This window comes from Olea europaea, chromosome 10, assembly GCF_002742605.1.
Source record: "Olea europaea var. sylvestris chromosome 10, O_europaea_v1, whole genome shotgun sequence".
In the NCBI taxonomy this organism is placed as follows: Eukaryota; Viridiplantae; Streptophyta; class Magnoliopsida; order Lamiales; family Oleaceae; genus Olea; species Olea europaea.
The window spans coordinates 3,493,259-3,513,857 of record NC_036246.1 but is presented as its reverse complement, the minus strand read 5'-3'; the positions used below and the strand labels follow the sequence as shown (position 1 = coordinate 3,513,857).

At 34.6% G+C, this 20,599-nt stretch overlaps 3 protein-coding genes across 3 annotated transcripts; 1 reads left to right on the top strand and 2 right to left on the bottom strand.

The window, feature by feature from the left end:
- Window positions 1–1,704: 1,704 nt before the first annotated feature.
- On the bottom strand, window positions 1,705–3,693 carry LOC111400926 (transcription factor TCP13-like). Its single transcript, XM_023028397.1, has 2 exons — window positions 3,516–3,693; window positions 1,705–3,135 (listed from the first exon to the last, which is right to left on the bottom strand). Exon 2 carries the CDS (start codon window positions 2,996–2,998, stop codon window positions 1,967–1,969), a length of 1,032 nt encoding a protein of 343 aa, XP_022884165.1. The 5' UTR covers window positions 2,999–3,135; window positions 3,516–3,693; the 3' UTR covers window positions 1,705–1,966.
- Window positions 3,694–7,564: 3,871 nt separating this feature from the next.
- LOC111400170 (uncharacterized mitochondrial protein AtMg00810-like) lies at window positions 7,565–10,016 on the top strand. The gene is made up of 5 exons (XM_023027599.1): window positions 7,565–7,613; window positions 7,716–8,725; window positions 8,976–9,058; window positions 9,697–9,721; window positions 9,897–10,016. The coding sequence occupies exons 1-5, from the start codon at window positions 7,565–7,567 to the stop codon at window positions 10,014–10,016; spliced, it is 1,287 nt and encodes a 428-aa protein (XP_022883367.1).
- A 7,728-nt stretch (window positions 10,017–17,744) lies between these two features.
- LOC111400925 lies at window positions 17,745–19,732 on the bottom strand. Its single transcript, XM_023028396.1, has 2 exons — window positions 19,252–19,732; window positions 17,745–18,083 (listed from the first exon to the last, which is right to left on the bottom strand). The coding sequence occupies exon 1, from the start codon at window positions 19,638–19,640 to the stop codon at window positions 19,260–19,262; it is 381 nt and encodes a 126-aa protein (XP_022884164.1). The 5' UTR covers window positions 19,641–19,732; the 3' UTR covers window positions 17,745–18,083; window positions 19,252–19,259.
- Between the last annotated feature and the right edge of the window lie 867 nt (window positions 19,733–20,599).

The following is a 20,599-nucleotide window of genomic DNA, read 5'->3' as shown; positions in this document are numbered from 1 at the left end:
TTTTTTTGGGGTTTTTTTGGTCGACAATGGGTTGTTAATCTCTTTAAATTAATATAAACAGAAGAAACATAGTGAATGGGTGATATGCTGACAATCATTTTCTTCTGTGTTTTGGATTTATGTCTAATAATATCATGTGGAGCTATAATTTGACAAACTTTGTTGAACTATAGAGTACAATACTTTAACTGCACGCCAGGGGCCTACAACATTTGAGAGCAACAATTTACCAGTGGCAAGGCCAAAAACTCTTTCCCGTTATCCAAATTTTTTTAATCACACACACCCCCAATAGTATTCGGCTTATTACTTTCCAAACCCTCGTCAAACTTCCCATTCCTTGGAATGTCAATGAACTACTCGAATTAATTATGGAAAACTCCTAACTCTTGCAACAATTACAGTCTTCATTCGATTTAGATCTCACAATCCTGGATAATATTCCGTTAGTATTACTACTTCTATTATGGATCAACAAATTATGAATATTGGAAGAGCTCTCGCTGGTGTTCAAGTGATTCGAATAGGTGAATTGATTAAATAAGTAATGAGAACAATTGAAATATAACGAGAGTGACAATGAGAGGTGGTGGCAGAGGAGGAGGAACTAATCTACAGTGAGGCCCATTTGGCAGATTTAGATGGGGGATGGGGGTGCCAATTTTTTATTTTTAGAAGATTTCGAGAAAATGAATCTAGACCTTTAAATTGATTTAAAGTAAGGGTTGGATTATTTGTCAAATTCACTTGTCAAAAAGCTTTGTAGGAGGAACGCTACCCTTTATTACCTAGGCCGCCATTATTACTCATGTCTATTTGAGTAAATTTATATATGATTTAAAATATAGTAAAATTTTATTTTTAAAAGTGGATATACTTATAAAAAGTGTGGATGGAAATAGCGCTACCCTAAAAAACGTATATTTTGGTCAAGTAATTATAAAGTGGTGCTACAAATGTATTTTGTAGCGGTAATATAATTACTTTTAAAGAAATTCTTGAATAGGTATTACAATTTTCAAGGAAATCAAATTTGTATTTAATATGATTGTGTTGTGCTGTCTTCAAGACCACAGCTTCCAAACCCTAATTACTTTGTGCCTCCTATCCTTTTCTTGATTTTTAGGACCACACACTAGCTTTTCATTTTTTATGCCCAGTTTCAAGAAACCCTTCCGGATTATGCATTATTTACTGCTTCTTTTTATCGACTTGTATTTTGTAGGATCTTACATAAAGTTGACAATACTGCAACTCTCTCAGAACACACAATATAATATTGCCATTTTTCTGTTATTTTTTTTCTACTGCTCATAAGCAGCTTCATGATTCAAGAAATTCTGGTATTAGACCAGTATTCTCTATACTGGGCTATATGTCCTGGAAATTTTCTAAAATTTTTAGAAGGAATGCAAAGGGTTGAAAGGAGGTAGTATACCGAGACATAAGATGTCAAAGGGCTAACTCTGTGTTAATTGAGAGATTAAAGAATGAGGAAGTACGAGCATAAAGAAAAATCTTTTCCGTCTTCGACATTTTATGGTCAAAATTTAACTATAGCACATTTTACAAGAGTCGTTACACTAGAAAATTCAAAATTGGATTGTACATTCATGGAAAATTTGAAGAAAAATTCTAGGGAAAAACATACGTGTAGTATTTCTAGAGCCAAAATAAGGGATATATATATATATATATATAGAATTACACCAAAACAATCATAATGTCAAACTTTAACTATGATCAACAATCCTTGAGGGCAATAAATATTAACTATAACAGCAAAATCTTATGTTGTAATCTTCCAGTATAGTAAAATACATTCACATCATCGGGTGTTACTGACCTGAGTTTATCATTCCCAGCAGCTCAATGAAGCTAATTCGCGAAATCATCCATAAAATCACAACCTTCAAGAGCATTTTGTGGAAAAATATCTCGATTCTAAGAATGTTAATTCCATTAATCAAAAAGCTGAAAACTCATGTTTGTTTGACTTCCTTCCACCGTTGTTTTGGGAAGGGGGAACACTTGCTGTCATGCTGAAATGGAATGGTCCAACTGGTTCAGGTGTGGAGTGAATAGGCAAAGTAAGGGAATTTGATAATAGAGAACTGGGATTCAACATCTGAAAGTTTACTTGTTTTGGATCAAATTCGTCTGGTGAAGGAAAATAAGTTTGTGTCATTCTAGGTTGATAAACAAGAACCTGATGAGAACCCGAAGGGACAGATACTGCTGATGAAGACAATGGTGCAAGGTTGAAGTTGTGGAAATCTTCTGGTTGGGCTGGCAATCCAGCGCTCCGCGAATGAGATAATGACAAATTTGAAGGATCCCATCTGAGAAAAGAATTATACGGCATTGCATTGTTTAGAAAACCTGGGAGAGAAGATTGATTAGGCCTTGGGAAAAGGTTGTTTGTAGAAACATATGCTTCTTGGCCCTCAAGGTCACATAGTTTTTCCTCTTCACTTCTTGCCATATTTGTTTCTCCTGCAACACCCTTAGACTTGTCCATCCATAGATCTGTTCGGGATTGTTTTAAGGGTTCGTTCCAATTGAAACAGCTACTGATCTTCGGGACTTCTTTACCAGATTGAGGAGGTCTTATATTTTCATGAGAATTTAGCACTGGGTGAAGGCTTTGGCTAAAGCTCCCTGGAGGGATTTGGAGAGGAGGAAGTTCATCAATTTCATGCTTTGCAGTATTAAGTAGCCAATCAACCACCTTGCTTGGCTGATTTAGCCCTAATCGATCTTGAAGATCATATAATTGTATCGCAGTCGGAACAGAAAGCCTTATGCGCCGGTCTCTAAGGCCCCTTACGGTACAGACTTTGCTATGCCTATCTTTTCCTCCAAATGCTCGTGATACACGCACAATTCGGGGATTCTTTAACTTGGACCAAGTTGTTGAACTGGATGAAGAAATTTTGCTAACATCATCTGTGCTGCTCTCCAGTTTTGTGTTGAAATCTACTTCACTTGTATTCATCTTGTATACTTTAATAATTGGGCAAAAGAAATTGAACTTATAAATAAACTGTTCCAATCTGGGGAGGATGTTGAATCTTCTTTCTCTCCTAATTTATTTCTTTGAATAAACTTCCTCTCCCAGTTCCTCATGATTTTCTGCTACGTAAAAAGATGTAAATTAACAAAATGATCAGAAATTTGCTGCAGCTATTATTCATATCATAATCACTTCATGAGAAAAATATTACTTAATAAAAAAAAAAAAAATTGAATAGAACATATAGCCAAATAATTGATATCAGTTCAGATGAACTATATAAAATTTCCTCGAGATAATATGCAATAAAGGAGTTCGGTCCTGCAAACTATATAGGATCTGAGATAAATCTGGATTTGGTTGAAACTTGAAATACAGTTTATAATACAATGTTTTCAAGAAATCAATGGATATATTTCAGTTATAACTTGAGAAAGAAATGGATTAACTCTTGACAACTGGGCTTTACATTAGAAAGACAATCATAAGAGACGTGTACCTTTGTAATTCTGCAACTTCTATGGTCTTCATTATTTGAGAATGATAATTAAGTTGGATACATCTGAGAAGAGAACTGCTGATGAATTTACAGTTCAAATTTAATTTTTCTGAAATTCAGTATGCAGCTTTGAAAGCCCTATAATGGTTTCAAAGAGGAAAACTCTCTTTAATATAGAGTACATACTTATAATACAAGCTTTGGGATTAGAGAAAAGTAGATGCCCTCTTCAAACATCCACAGAAAGAATGGTGCATAGGCAGCCACGTGTACCTTGGCATCCGACAGATGAATGTTAAATGCTCATCAAACATATAAACGCTATTAGGCTCTTAATTGGTGAATTAAGTCTTACCTACTTATCAAGTACGATAATTGGCCATCTTTATTAGGAATACAAGTTTAGTGAAGTACGTTTTAAATTCTAATAGAGCAAAAAAGTAGTCGTAAATGCTTTATCTACAACTACAAAAGGCAGTTGAATTCCTATCACACGTTTCAACATATGCACGCCTGATATGGACACTGAGGATGATGTTAAACCCTAATAATGCCAGACAGCAACTGAATTTTGGGTCCTTAATAGTACTGTCAAGACTCACTCAGCCTTTATAATATGGTCTATATCTTCTTATATGATTTGAAAATCAGACTTAGTAACTCTAATTATTCCAAAAAAACATGCCAGTTATATGGTTCTTTTATAAACTTATATGTTGTTCATAAATTATTCAGAAATTAAGTTAATAAGCATGATAATATTAATCAAAGGAGACATCACTTCAAGAAGACTAAGAAAAATCCACTCAAAGACGTCCACGAAATAGGGCTTCAAAACTTGGACTTTACACTTGGAGCATTTTCATCTTGATGTGGATGGTGGCTAGGTGGCAGAGAGAGACTACCTTATGGGAAGGGACCAATTGCTTTTCTTGATTTAAAACTCACAATCAGCAGCGAAAGAGAGGACCACACCCTATCTTCTTGTGCAGAGAAATTTTTCTTAGATCAGTATAGGTTGAAAGTTGAATTGTGGGATTTACACAAAAAGGTGATTATATTGGAAGATTTGAGGGGTAATTAGTCATCTTTGACAGAAAGCGTAGCCGTCTTGAAGTTTCTTTCTGCATTTGGAGAAGGGATAAACAGAAATATGCCTTTTGATCCCACCAAATGTTAGAAAAATAAACATGTATTTAACCTATTTAATTTAATTTCATGAATTTAGAAGTTTGAAATACATGTATTATTATTTAATATGCACCTAGTTAATTGTGATTCATATATGCATGTATTATTACTTAATGTGTACCTAGTAAATTGTGGTGCATATAGTAGAATTAAATTGAGGGGATGAACTTATGTGATAGGAAGTCATATAAATACCTATGTAATCTTGTGTTGAAGGCAAGTCCACAATTGAATAGAAAATAATTTCCTCCTCCTAAGTTCACTTCTATTTCCTACAAAGTGGTATCAGAGCCACAATACTAGAAACAATGGCAAATACCAACATGATCCCCTTCTAAGTTCCAAAACTGTCCAAAGAGAAATTTGATAATTGGTGCATTCGCATGAAGGCGCTACTTGGTGCACATGATACATGGGACATCGTGAAGAATGGTTATGAGGCTCCCACCGATCTAGCTGCTCTCACTCAAGAACAAAGGGATCTTTTACAAAACACTAAGAGGGAGGATCAAAAGGTTGTTTCTCTTATTCACCAAGCATTGGATGAAGCCACTTTTGAGAAGGTTTCTAATGCTACTACAGCAAAACAATTATGGGATATGCTTCAAATTGCCTGCAAAGGAAAGGAGAAGGCAAAGAAAGTTCACCTCCAAAATCTACGAGGTGAATTTGAAGCTATTCAAATGAAGGAATCCGNATACAAGTTTCAAATGACGAGGGCGTGGACGAGGCTTTGGAAGAGGAGGAAGAGGTAACCATATTTTATTTCAAAGTAGAGATGAAAATTATCAATCCAACTTAACAAGATGACATGGCAGAAGAGGAGCAAGACCATATCAAAAGAGGTATGACAATTCACAAGTTAAATGTTATACTTGTCATCAATTTGGACATTATTCATGGGAATGTAAAAGTGGTGAAGGTGCGAAAGCTAACATTTCTCATGAAGAAGATATAGAAAATAATAAAGAGATAGAGTCTACTCTTTTGATAGCTTGCAAGGACTTGCAGCAAGGAGAAAAACATTCTTGGTTCCTTGATACTAGAGCTAGTAATCACATGTGTGGGAACAAAGATTTGCTCATAGAGCTTAATGAGAAGGTTGGTGGCAATATCACATTCGGGAATTCCTCCAAAATTCCAGTAAAGAGGAAAGGTAAAATCTTGATACGTATGAAAGATGAAAATCACCAATTTATTTCAAATGTCTATTATGCTCCAAATATGAAGAGAAATATTTTGAGTGTGGGTCAATTATTGGAGAAAGGTTATGTTTTGTTCACAAAAGGTTGCAGTGTGTTTTTAAAAGATGGTGTAGGGAATTTGATTGCTAAAGTACCTATGGGCGAAAAATCGTTTATTTTTGTTGTCCATACAAACTGATATGGCTAAGTGTTTGACGTCGTGTTATAAAGACTCATCATGGTTGTGGCATTTACGATTTGGGTACATAAATTTTGGAGGGCTCAAAACAATGACTAGCAATGGAATGGTGAAAGATTTGCCTCCAATACATCAGCTTTGTGAAGGGTGTTTTTTTGGTAAGCAGTCAAGAAAGGTCTTTCCAAAGGAATCTCAATCAAGAGTTTCAAGGCAACTACAATTGATACACACTGATGTATGTAGGCCAATCACTCCATGTTCTTTTGTTAAGAACAAATATTTTGTTTTGTTTATTGATGATTTCAGTAGAAAAACATGGGTGTATTTTCTAAAAGAAAAATCGGAGGTGTTTAAGTGCTTTCAGAATTTTAAAACTCTTGTAGAAAAAGAAAGTGGATTTAAAATTCAGGCTGTGAGATCAGATAGAGGAGGCGAATTCATTTCCAAAAATTTTCAAGACTTCTGTGATGCCAACGGAATTCGTCGGTTCCTAACCGCTCCAGGATCTCCACAACAGAATGGAGTTGTTGAACGAAAGAACCGAACAATTTTCAATATGGCAAGGAGCATAATAAAGACAAAGAATTTTGGGCAGAAGCTGTCGATTGTGCTATCTACTTGTTGAACTGGTGTGCCACAAAAGCTTTAGCCCACAAGACTCCACTTGAAGCATGGAATGGGAAAAAACCAGCAGTATCTCATTTGAAGGTATTTGGATGCATTGCATGTGCCCATGTTCTTGATGAGAAGCGCTCGAAACTTGATGACAAGAGTAAAAAATGTGTGTTCGTTGGCTATGATTCAAAAACAAAAGGCTATAAGCTCTATAATCCAAGTGGTGGGAGGATGTTTATTAGTAGAGATGTGGATTTTGATGAGGAAGCAACATGAAATTAGCATGTTGAAGAAGATAACTATGACTTTCTTCCTTTCTTGGAGGAAGAAGAAGACAATGAAGAAATACATGAGACCACCACTCATCCAACATCACCATCACGTGGTGACATTGATGTTTATGAAGGAAGTTCAAGTGAAAGGCCTTTGGTTACAAGGAGGCTTGATGATATATATCGAGAAATCGAGAGAATTAATGATATTATTTTCTTCTGTCTGTTTGCAAATATTGAGCCCATAAGTTTTAATGAAGTTGTTGAGGATGAGAAATGGAGAAAAGCCATAAATGAAGAAATCGGAGCAATTGAGAAGAACAATACTTGGGAATTAACAACTCTTCCCAAGGGACATGCTGCCATCGGAGTTAAATGAGTATACAAAACTAAGAAAAAAATCAAAAGGAGATGTGGAAAGATACAAAGCAAGACTCGTGGTGAAAAGATACAAACAGCATCAAGGCATCAATTATGAAGAAATTTTCGCTCCGGTAGCTCGTTTAGAGACCATACGATTGATAATTTCTTTGACTGCTTAGAACAAATGGAAGATTTTCCAAATGGATGTCAAGTTAGCCTTTCTCAATGGCTATCTTGAAGAGGAGGTCTATGTGTAACAACCCCCCGGTTTGTAGTAAAAGGAAATGAGGACAAAGTGTTGAAATTAAAGAAAGCTCTTTACAGCCTAAAGCAAGCACCAAGAGTTTGGAATTGTAGAATTGATAAATATTTTCAGGAGAATGGCTTTACAAGTATCCTTATAAGCATGCTCTCTACATTAAGGTAAATGACAATATTGTTCTGATTGTTTGTCTGTATGTCGATGATCTAATTTTTACAGGCAACAATCCAAAGACGTTTGAAGAATTCAAGAGAAAAATGTGCTGTGAATTTGAGATGACAGATTTAGGATTTATATCCTATTATCTTGGGATAGAAGTAAAGCAGACAGAGGAAGGCATTTTCATCGTACAAGAAAATTATGCAAAAGAACTTCTACAGAAATTCAACATGAGTAATTGCAATCCAGTTAACACTCCAGAAGAATGTAACATCAAACTTTCTAGATATGATGATGGTGCAAAGGTGGATCCAACCTTGTTTCGAAGCTTAGTTGGAAGCCTGAGATATTTAACTTGTATAAGGCCGGATATATTATTTGGAGTAGGACTGGTTAGTCGTTGTATGGAGGCTCCAACAACAACACATTTGAAAGCTGCGAAGAAAATTTTACATTACATCAAAGGTACTCTTGATTTCGAGTTACATTATTATGCCTCTAATGTTTTCAGACTTAGAGGTTTCAGTGATAGTGATTGGGGTGGCGACATTGATGATCGAAAGAGTACCAGTGGATTTGTATTTTACATGGGTAACACAGCTTTTACTTGGAGCTCAAAAAAGCAACCAGCTGTTACTCTGTCAGCTTGTGAAGTTGAGTATGTTGCTGTCAGTTTTTGTGTTACACAAGTAGTTTGGCTAAGGAATTTGTTGAATAAGCTTCATTTTACACAAAGAGAGCATATTGAAGTAAATGTGAATAACAAATCAGTCATTGTTTTAGCAAAGAATCCGTTGTTTCATGAATGTAGCAAGCATATAGATACCAAATATCACTTTGTGCATGAATGCATTGCAAACAAGGTATTGAAGATTAATTTTGTGAAGTCTCAAGACCAAATTAGAGATATTCTCACCAAATCTCTCGAGTTAAATACTTTCAAGGCATTAAGAAGCTTGCTTGGAGTATGCAAAATTCATGTTTTCGGAAAAATAAACATGCATTTAACCTATTTAATTTAGTTTCATGAATTTAGAAGTTTGAAATACATGTATTATTATTTAATATGCACCTAGTTAATTGTGGTTCATGTTTGCATGTATTATTAATTAATGTGTACCTAGTAAATTGTGGTGCATGTAGTAGAATTAAATTGAGGGGATTAACTTATGTGATAGGAAGTCCTATAAATACCTATGTAATCTTGTGTTGAAGGCAAGTCCACAATTAAATAGAAAATCATTTCCTCCTCCTAAGTCCACTTCTATTTCCTACACCAAATTATTAGCTCTTCTGAAGTAAAGGATTGTGGACTAAAAGCAAAAATAAAAAAAAAAACAAAGAAAAAGAAAAACTGGAACTCAGTAAACAAAAACACGGTGAAAATGCTAGGAGAAGAAATAACCAGGTCAAGAAAAGAAAATTAAATGACGGCTTTTCAAGAGCTCAATCCCATTATATACTTGGTAATGCAGGTACCAGACGATGAAAAATAATGAAATATGTACGTATATCTTCTTGTTAAATCATGTCCAATAGTACATATAGACTATGCCATGCTAGGGTAAGAGAGAGGTTTCATGTGACTTACAAGTTATAAATTCACATCAGAAGTAAACTTTACCTAGAATAGTTGAAAAAATGAAAAATGGAAAGGTTTCTCAACTACCTGCAGTATTAATAATTAACTTAAATATGAATGTGTGCAAGATAAATGACGCCATTGAACTTATTAAAAATTTCCCATCTATCAGCTGGAGATTTACAATAAAGAAATCTGGCTGGTATAACAGTCCATAAAAATTATTGAACACAGAAAACATTAGTCTAGGAGACGAAGTATTTTTACTTTAGATTACTGTTCTCAATCTCCTTTTGTGTTCGTAATACCAATTTGAGACCTACTTCCATTAAACTTCAAAAATCTTATATTCAGGTCATTACTTCCTGGGAGTATTAATGTGCGCGTCGTTATCAATCCTGATTCAAGTTTCTGCATAAGAAAATTAGAATAATCTTTGATGCATGACAAGATTCAATTCACATAATATCTTTCAATATTTCCCATTTATTTCGAGGATACTTCCACTATTACAGAAAATGAAATTTTTGTTATATAATATTCATTTTATGCAGGAAGTGAAACTGTCCGTCTCTGGTAAAATGAAAACAAGCAGTGATGGGAATCTCGAGAAGGGGCAGAAGCAGTTAGATTTGAAGGTTTATAACAAGGCTATAACGACAGAAAATCTTTGACATACAAGTGGATCGACACTCACAACATAGGGGATCCACTTTTTTTTTTGAATTTTTAATTAGACAGGACCCACGACATGTGAAAGATTGTCACTGCTTCTGTCAAAGGTTTTCTTTCACAGGGGTCTAATCCTTGAAGGTACCCTACATGCATTATTGCCAAATAAATGGTCCCAAGATCCCAAACACAAGTTCTCTGGTCAGGTTTCAGAGATACATCGCTATAAATTATAATCGCCTTCGATCTTTTAATTTTCCTACCCCACCCACCGCCCATCCACGCCACCCCACCCCACCCTAACTTCTCTACATATTTATCATATGCTCCTAATACAGATTGGTATTCTAAGTTGAAATGAGTTTCTAAGTGTGAACAAAGACGGGATAGTGGACAAACATCTCATACGAGTCATTCTCTATAATCAATTATTTAGGCGAGTAGGTCGTATTCTTTAGAAACCAACAATTAATCTCACAAGAAGAAGAAATGAGCGGCCAGTCTAGAAAAACTATACAACTATTAGGATACTTCTTTATTTTGTAGGTAATTGATAAATGAAAGGCAGGAAAGGCCAGTACAACTGCAGCGTGCTATTTGTACGTAAAGTTGGTATGTGAAAGTATAATTATTGTCGGAAGAAGCAAAGGTAAAAAGGAAAATGGAAGGGAAAAAGTGAAAGACAAATTGAAGATTAATTGCAGTGGTGAGACTTTACATTATGGAAAAAACCATAAGTAAGGGTTTATTTTGATGGAAGCTTTGGCAGCACCTGATTCGCGGTTATTTTATTTATTTATTTATTTTTGGATAACTGCCAATGAAACTACGCTAAGTGGAATCTTGTAAAATTCTATGAAAATTTTTCTTTACACATTTTCAACTAAAATATATAATAGAGTTTGGCAATATATTGCTTGTGTTGACCTCTTTGCTTTGTAGTGAGTTGGTATTTAAATGCTCGATCGCATTATTATTTTTGACTTTTATATGTGGTTCGAAGGTGCCTCCTCCTATCCTGATATTGAGTCAGGCCCCGGCATCATTCGACTCGCTTGCAAGCTTGTCTGGTTATCCTGAGCACAAACCCTTGAACCAAAAGGATAGACTCACCTTATTTGTTCCATGATCTATGGGCGAACCATTAATGCCAATTTCATTAAACAAAACGATTGAATCCAATGCACTTCCACGGTGAGGTAACGGATGAGTACTTGGTCTTGTTTGAGGACCGAGCAACAATTCTTTGCTTCTTAGAATTCTAAGAAGTGGAATTCTTGCCAAGAAAAACAACATTAACAGCAGTTGATGTTCCTATAATCTACATTCCCAAATAATTGGAATTGTAAAAGGCGTCAACAAACTTGTAAATTAGCACTCGCGAATTTCTGATCGGTGTAATATCATATGACATAAAAATAAAAGCATGATAAGACTTCTGTGAAAATAGATAAACTGAGTATCATAGTCATAATTGATTAAATCTTGCTTGAACAACCAAAGAATTAATTGGTAAAGTGCAATCTTTTTCATTGTATATCTAGATATATAAGAGCAATTAATCAACTTGTCAAAGTAAGATCCACAAAATAAACTAGCCTAATTAAATTACTGTAAGCATCGAATTATATACAATAAATACATGATATAGACAATTATATGCTCCAACAACATAAGTCATTGTTTCCTTAATTTATCTTCAATTTTTATTACGTCCATTTATTTACAAAATCTAATATTACATACATAACACAATAATAAAGAATTGTTAATCAACCTGCAATCACTACAGTAAAATTAACTTTTCACAGCATTCAATGTATACAGTAAAAAAGAGACATCTATTCTATGGCGTGCATATGGAAGACATAAAGTTAGTTAATTGTGGCATTCTATGTATGCCATAAGAAGAGATATCTATTTTACTGAGTGCATGTGGAAGCTGGAAAAAGTTAGTTAACGACGCTCTTTCAATTTTGTTACAGCATTCAATGTATACCGTAAAAAAGAGGTGAGTAACGGCATTGCTTTACACGATGTTCTGCTGGTATATGGTAGGAATCACAAGTATTCCTAGGGATGCCCCTCTTTTCCCTTTATCTCTCTACTAAAGCTTTTTCTGTGTAAAGAATTGTCTTAAGGAAGCTGGTTATGAGGTAAAGATACAAAAACCAAAAGACTTTAACTTTGTTTCATTTTATCTTTAAATCTGATAACAGAGGAGAAACGCGCAGTTCAACTTTCTCTGTCATCTTTGCATTATTCACTGGGGGCATTTAATCACTGGCTTTTACCTTTTCATTTGTTTTTTTTTTTTAGGGTTTCCATGTCCTTTTCATTGGCTCACAGATGAATTCATTATTAGCTGCATTAACAGAAGAGTCAGAAATATCAGATTGTAACAAGACAACTTTATCTAGCTAGCTTGCTTCCAAATTATTTATGTATCAGTCTGATTTTCACTTAGTCCAGGGTGCCCTAAAAAGGGTTCACCTAATTGATTTCAAATTCATTTTAAACAAGTCTATTTGTTGTGATGCAATTCAGCGGAATAAAAGATAAACTCACGATTATGAATATAGAGCGATCACAAGTCCATTGATTTCATGAATACTTATTCAAGATTGGAAAATAATATCTAAATGTATCGCCTTGTATTTCCACTGCATCAATACTGGTATCAATCTGATTTCCACCGAGTTCTGGGTATCCTAAAAAGAATTCACATAGTCGACCTCAAATTTATTAAGAACAAGAACCCCTTAATTCTCATTCATTACAATACATGCTAATTGCCAAATGCTACCATTTTCTTTAATTCCTTCTAAGTTCTCAATATTCGTCAATATTGCTCTCCTCTTTGCGAATATGAAACATCCACCATACTCCTCTAAAAAAGACATGATATAAATACCTCTCTCCCATAGCCATGTGTGATCTTACAAAACCAATTCTTACAGTACTCCTTGATATATCTAATGGTGATTGAACCAGCAGTACAAAGGCTTACTTAAAATGTGAGTCCATGGGGTAAACCAATATGCAACCTTCTTACCAGATTAGGATAAAAATTGAACCATCGCACTAGCTGCTGATCTGAAAGAACAAGACTAGGCATATGCGTAAACTGTACAAGGATTGTTACTAAACAGTGCCTGCAGAACCCGTGCACGACACTTTAACATGAACACTCCCATCATGTTTCGAAGATTTCTTGTGCCGTTGGAAGTAGATTTGCCTTCGTTTATAACACATCATCGTGAATGTTACTGCCTTATTATGTTAAGAAACACTTAAATTTGGAGTTTCCGGGTTTGTGCCTTTGTGATTTAACTTAAGAATATGAAAAAATAGGCCTCTCGTTTCTTTTTAATCATTCAGTATGGAAAAATACCGTTCAAATATACTTTCATCAATCATCAGTAACTATTCTTGCCCGAATTAGAAGCTCCAGGAATTTCTCTCATATCCTTTAAAAATCGGTCATTAAAAAATCCTACAATACTCAATGCATTCAAAATGATCGCTCAAGAATCCCAAGACTGTAAAATCCTACAATATCAAGTGTGTGTTTGAGACCCATTTTCCATTAAAAATGAGTTTTGTAATAATAATTTTTTTGAAGAATATATGATTAAAAAATATAGAAAAGTTTTAAGTTTACGTACAAAATTATTTTATTGGAAGATTGTTTGTGTGAAGATGAGTTTGAAAAAGAAAATTGAGTTTTTATGGAATAGAGGTCAAAAAAGACTAAATCCCATCAAAATTGCCAGTAAAACAGAAAAATAAAAATCCATACGATAACATTTTTAAAGAAGAGTGCTCTGAACACGATAAAATTCGTGTCCTTAAACGTGTTTTCAATCCAATACTAAGCCCATGTCTGGTTTTAATAAAAATCTATATCAAAGTCAACAATTAATTTTAAATACATTTCATAGAATTCACGTCTTTTTTTTTCTTTATATCAAATTTGTAATTCCACATCTCATATCTTTTGATAAAATATACCAAAAATTCAATTTTTTTTAGCAAAATCAAACAGGGAATAAAGATAAAGGGAAAAATTCATTTCTAAGAAGGTAAGTTTACCCTTTTTCAAAATTAACAACAAAGGTTTATGCCCTGTTTGGCACCCATTTTTATCAAAATACATTTTTCTCTCTCTTCATTTCAACTACACATTCTTTATTAAAATAATATTACACGTAAATCAAAAACTTTTTTTTATTTTTCAACCACACATTTTCCATCAATTTACTATTCAAAAATACATTTTCACATAAAAATTCCTACCAAACACCCTCTTAAATTTTTCAGATTTTTAAAATTTTATTAATAAATTAATTTATTATATAGTTTTTATTAATTAAATATATTTATGTCACAATTTTTTGTCACGGATATTTAATTAATTAGTCACAGATTAATTTTTAGTCACAATTTATCAAATTATTGATCGCAACTTATTTCTCGATTACAAATCGAAAATTTTATAGGTCACAGATTATTTATCGGTCACAGAATCAAACCTTTTTAATGGTCACAACTCATTTCCTCATTGCAAATTATTGAATTAATTGGTCACGATTAATTTTCCTATCAAGATTTATTACTAGAGTCACTGTCACAACTTTCAAGTCATAATTTAATTTTCCAATCATGATTATTGGAATCATAATCACAAGTTTCAGGTCTCTTATTCAATTTTTGAGTTACAATTGAAGTCACAGTCATGCATCCAACCATTTCCACAACCATCGCATCCACCAACACAACCGTGCACCGCCTTAAACAATATAGTCATCCTCCAGATCAAACAAAAGTCTACCACCGCAAGCACCCCAAATCATTGCCACCATCGTCGCCGCCACACACTAACACCATAGATCCACGATAGTTGCAGATCACTATCACTGCTGTCTCACACAAAAGAAAACGCAGCCTCACGCCACACCATCGCCGCACACACCACCACACCCACGCACAATACACACCCCCACATCAACACCACGAATCACCACACCACTGTCACCGCAGCCTCAAGCCACCACCGCCGCAGACACCACAACACTCACGCACATACACACCGCCGCCACACACACACCACCACAAATCCACAACAGATCGAGATAGCAGTACTTTCGATTGTTAGATCTGCACAGATTGGGACAGGCAGTTCCTCAAATTGCCACCAATTCGTCGATGCTGCAACGGAACAGTTCCTCCTTCTATCGACGATGCTGCAACAAAGTAGCTCTCTATCGCCGATCCTCCATCGTCGGGCAGTTGAGAGAGAGAGAATCGGGGGTTGAGAGGGAAATGAAAGTGGAGAAAAATTAGGGATTTGTGAATAATATATATTCAGTAAATGTTCTGATTTATGAAATTGCAAATTTGAAATTTGATTTTAGAACTCTAGATTTTAACTCTAGGTTTCCTGTAATTTTCACAAAGATAAATTATGGATACCCCTTCTCATCCACATATTCACTCAAAAAATGGCTCATCGGACGAGAAAAGGCCAGGAGGAAGCAATTTTGATGACTTCGTAATTTGTTACATTACTAAGGCCACTATGCTGTAGTCTAATATGGTATATTATGTTATTTGTACCTTTTCATCTCTTTGTATTTTTTATTTTTTTTTTCTTTTTTTCAATTTTCTAAGAGAACTTAAGAATCTTTTTCTCTATTTGTTACGTCTAAATCAACAAAAATCGTTATTAAAAAAAGTATGGATCTAAGCTACGATTCAACTACAGAAACCAAAACAAACTAATTTTATTGACTCGATATAATAAAAAAATATTGTTTGACGTCATGTTGACATTTAACGGCACCATGCAGGATTGACGTCAATGCTTTAAACCGAATGAACATTAATGGAATAATTGGAATTTTGAGTAATTATTACCACATAAAAGTAACTTTAATGCTTACTAACATAAGGAAAGTGCTATATGTACATAATTATCTACATAATGATATCCATAATTACACGTAGCACTGAATCCAATATTTAATTTAAATCTCATACTTGCATATCAACAATCGGATGATTATCATATCACATTATGTACACCATTATGTGCAATAATTATGTACCAGTAAAATTTTCCTTAACATAATTACAAAAACTTGACAATTGCCGTTATTAATCCGCTAAATGATTATCCCAAATGAATAACAAACCAAACCTTCACCGTTCAGGGTTTCACCTGCATTAGACTGAAAATCTCTCCTTAAAGGAGCATCACAGTAATTCCTCTGTACCTCATCGTCTTTCCGAGTAAAAAGTTGAAACTAAGAAACTATAGCAGATTCATTGTTGGTGACATGGAAAATGGCTAGTGACGCATTAAATTTTCGATTGTCATAGGAAGAAGATGAAGAGAGAGGCGAAGAAACAATTGGTACCCAACTTCTGCATAAAAATACCCGTGCAATAATGCAGAGTTTCAGTCCAAAAATACAAGAAAGATTATCAAGTGAATCCTAGACGTAAACCACAGATGTAGAGGTGATAAAACCCGATTATGATAAATCCCAACTGTGCATATTTCCACGTGCCATAGGATCAGGAGACAGTTTCGCTGTAAAATTGCGACTTCATATCACATGATGTGCTGCAATGGTGGGAGGCGAGGGGGTAAATCTCCAGATCCATTTGCCTAACTGCTGATGATATTTCTATACCTCTTTTTATTACAAATATTTTGCTCTTTCACACGCAGTTCTTCTAAAGCTTAAGCATAAACTGAGTACCTGGGGAGGGCAGTTACCAGCAAAATGGGAAGGTGGGCATAACTCTATGAAGAATGTAGTGAAGTGGTAAGACTTGGAATTTCATGCAGACATATAAGAATTGATCATAAGGTTGTTTATTATTAATATCTAAGAACTGAAAGAGCTAAATAACAGTATGCTCAGACAGCTCAGTGTGAATTTGCTTGACGAGAACATCAATATGCTGCCAAAGTTGGCAAGGATTAGGCCTCAACATCTGTAAGTTTATCGACTCAGTGGGAAGTGCATCACTTATTTTGCTAAAAACTACACATTTAAAATTGGAAGTGAACATTCTTGTTCCTAAAAGAACGACAATCTGACAGAATGTACTGGATGAAACACAGACTTCCTTACCCAAAACTACTACCCATATTTAGTAATTTTAGCCCACAAGTTGAAAATTTAAGTTCAACAGTATCATGGGCACTCAAAGGTGAAACAAAAGGTTACCACTAATACTTTATCCAAAACTACTACTCATATTTCTATCATGGAAATTCGAGGAAACCGAAGGTGAAAACATGTCTTGTATTTACAAGGAATAGGTTACACTAAACTGTGTAGGACAACTTTCAGTTTCCCACCCAACAAAGTAAAAGGTTAAGCTGGGGCTCGTGAGTGCTGAATGGTGAAATGCTATTCATCAAATATTTAGCATACTACCATAAAGTTCAATTAAGATTCCATTACCCCTAAATGACTTCTTGTTCCGGTTAGAAGTAGAACACAACATTTCATCCAAGCTCATAGAACTATGGAAAGCTTCCCATCTAGAAACATGAATACCATAGAAATGTATGTGCATGCTGCAATACAAGTTTTACGATAACACTCGATAAAATCACACTCCAGTGAGCCACACAGCAAGCACGTAAAGATGCAAAATAATATTTGGCCACAAATTATTAAAAAAAGGTGCAAAAGCAGCAATCCAGATTTCATGGAAACACATAATACTTACAAAATGGTAAACTTCAAGTTGTCGACAAGCATGCGAGGATGCAGAAATTAATGTTTGCCGCTAATTATTAGAATAATACCTGACAAGCTGACACGGCATTACAATTCAATACAACAATCCTCTTGTTTCAAACAGAAGTGAATGATGAGCATTTCAAAGAGAGGAAAGGACTATAAGAACGTTGGATTCAGTGCAATTTAAAAATGACAAATGGAAACCGAAAACAGACATTTGGGTACTCTAGATCGGACTTTCTAAACACCATTCTTTAAAATTATGAGTGGCCAGATGCTTATTTATCACAGCTCGTCGTCCTGTTAAAGAAGGAAAAGGAAAATTTCAGCCAAAGTCAAATAGTAAACCAAACTTCTACCCTTTGAAGAAAGAAGATGACCCCCCACCTCTACCCAGTAAAGCAAGCCAATAAAAAAGATTTTAACTGCAATAATATAAGTGTGTGAAAGTATTAGTGCTCGCTCACCTCCACCCAGAAGCAACATTGCCTGAAGGGGGAAACAGCATATTCTATGGTTTCCACACAAGAATGGCCATCAATTGCCGTAAATTTTAGCTTATCGTGATGAGAAACATTGACATTATTTATTGTTGGTTTTCTTTCATTTGGAATGTTTTGAGTTCAGTTCAAGTCTTTTAGGATGAGAATAACATTATTCTGCATTGAATTTTCTTTTAAAAAATTATTCTAAAGAATTATTCATCCATCTCACTCTCTCTCCCTCCTCTCTCCACAACACAACCAATTGTATGGGAAATACTTCAGGAAGTTACGCAGGGGCATCACTAAGTAGAGCACCAACTCTGCAAATCTCTAATTAACTTTCTTAGACTAGACCTATCTTCACAAGCCCAGGTCCATTATATATAAAGAGGATACAACAGTAAAAGCTCACCAGGATTACGGAAATTACATCTGCTGATTTTCTGTTTCCCTCCCCCACCCTCCAATTATTAACAGTGTCTATGGCAGCATCACCGGATTATAAGCCCATGATAAACTGTGATAATATATGTCCGTCTCACTTGAACATACTAGATCCAAATTTATATATATATAATCTTTTGAGTAAATGAATATGAAAGTTTTCAAAACAGATTTGGACTGCATCAAATCATCCTGAAATCAAAATGCACGAAAAATCATTTCAAATTCCAGTTCGGAAACACTGGAGTACTAAAAAGTTACTAGATGGTTCCGTAATTTCAACAATCGCCCCATCAATCAACCCTCCATCACTCCCCCCAGAAGAACTATAATAATTAATAAATTGTCACCAATAACAGGTTTACACTGAAAAATGTAAAAAAGTATCCATCATTTCTGATTACCCATTCAATGTCCACAATGAAAACTCATTCATAAGAATCAAAGCCCATATTTCAATTACAAATCCCAACTCATAGCATCCACAAAAAACCCCCCAAAAAAGTTTTAATTAAATTAAAATTCCGATATCACTATACCCGAATTTTCATTTCTGGTAGCCCCCACCAATTGCATTATCATCCTCGACAACCTTCGCAGTCAAATAAGGCCTGGGGAAGTCACTGGTATCAAAAGTTTTCTCCTTCATCATCTTCTCCACATCAGCCTTCTTCAAAACGGTGCGTTTTATAGGTGGGCGATTGCGGCGCTGATCGCGGGAGTAGTACTTGATATCATAAACAGTCTCGGGAAGGGAGGTGGGGATGATGGCTTTCTCGGGGACAGTGGCGGGGCAGAAGACCCGGTACTCGGTAGCTTTGGGCACCGCCAACCTGTACTCCGGATCGGCACATGGGCCCGTGATTTCCCACGGCTTCTTCATGTACCGCCGGAGGGTTTGGACTAGGGATTTTGCTGCAGAGGCCATTTGGAAAATTGGGTAATGGGAATGAGAGACTAGGGGAAAACAGGTGAATTGATTTGCGAATATGAGAAGGCGCAAAGCCACAAACAGCGATCGTAGGCTATAATTGATGGAGTAAATTTAGCCCAGTTTGGCCCCATTTTTGGTAATGAAAATTGGAGGAGTAGTATTTTTAAAAAAAAAATGAGTAATTGAAAAAGAGAAAAAAATTTCGATTTATGTGTAATATTACTTTATGAAAGATTGTGTGGTTGAAAATAGAAAAATAAAATGTAATGGAATGTAATTTAATGGGGGTCAAACAAGGGCTTAGCCCACGTTTGCCCCATTACATGAAAAAATTAATGAGTGGAATAGTATTTTTTTGAAAAATGAGTGGTTGAAAAAAAAAAGAAAAATTTTCGATTTACGTATAATATTATTTTATAAAAGATTGTGTGGTTGAAAATATGAGAAATAAAAATAAAATGTAATAGAATGAAAATTAATGGGGATCAAACGGGGGCTAATCATCACTCACTGAACTTTAGGGATGTATTCAATTAGATTTTTAAAGATTTTGATAGAGTTTTTTTAAGTGATGATTTTTGTGAATTTCGTGGATCTTTTAAATATTTGTATGGATTTAATGGAAATCTTTCATAGATTTTTATGAATTTTCATTTTAAAATGTTTATAGACTTTTGTGGAATTCAAAAAACTTTTGAAAACTTTTATTTGAAATAAAATTCAGATGAATCTGGTGTGAGATTTTCAAATACGAGATGTTAGTTTCCATAATTCCCTTTTTCCTTCCCCTTCTTCTTCCCATATAATAAAAAAAATCAAAAAATAAATAAATTTAAGACCTTAATTAAATAAATAATAATCAAAATTATACATATATATGATTCAATATTATTTGTATAGTATACTTTTAAAAATAAATAAAAATCAATATATTTAAATTTAATTATAAATTT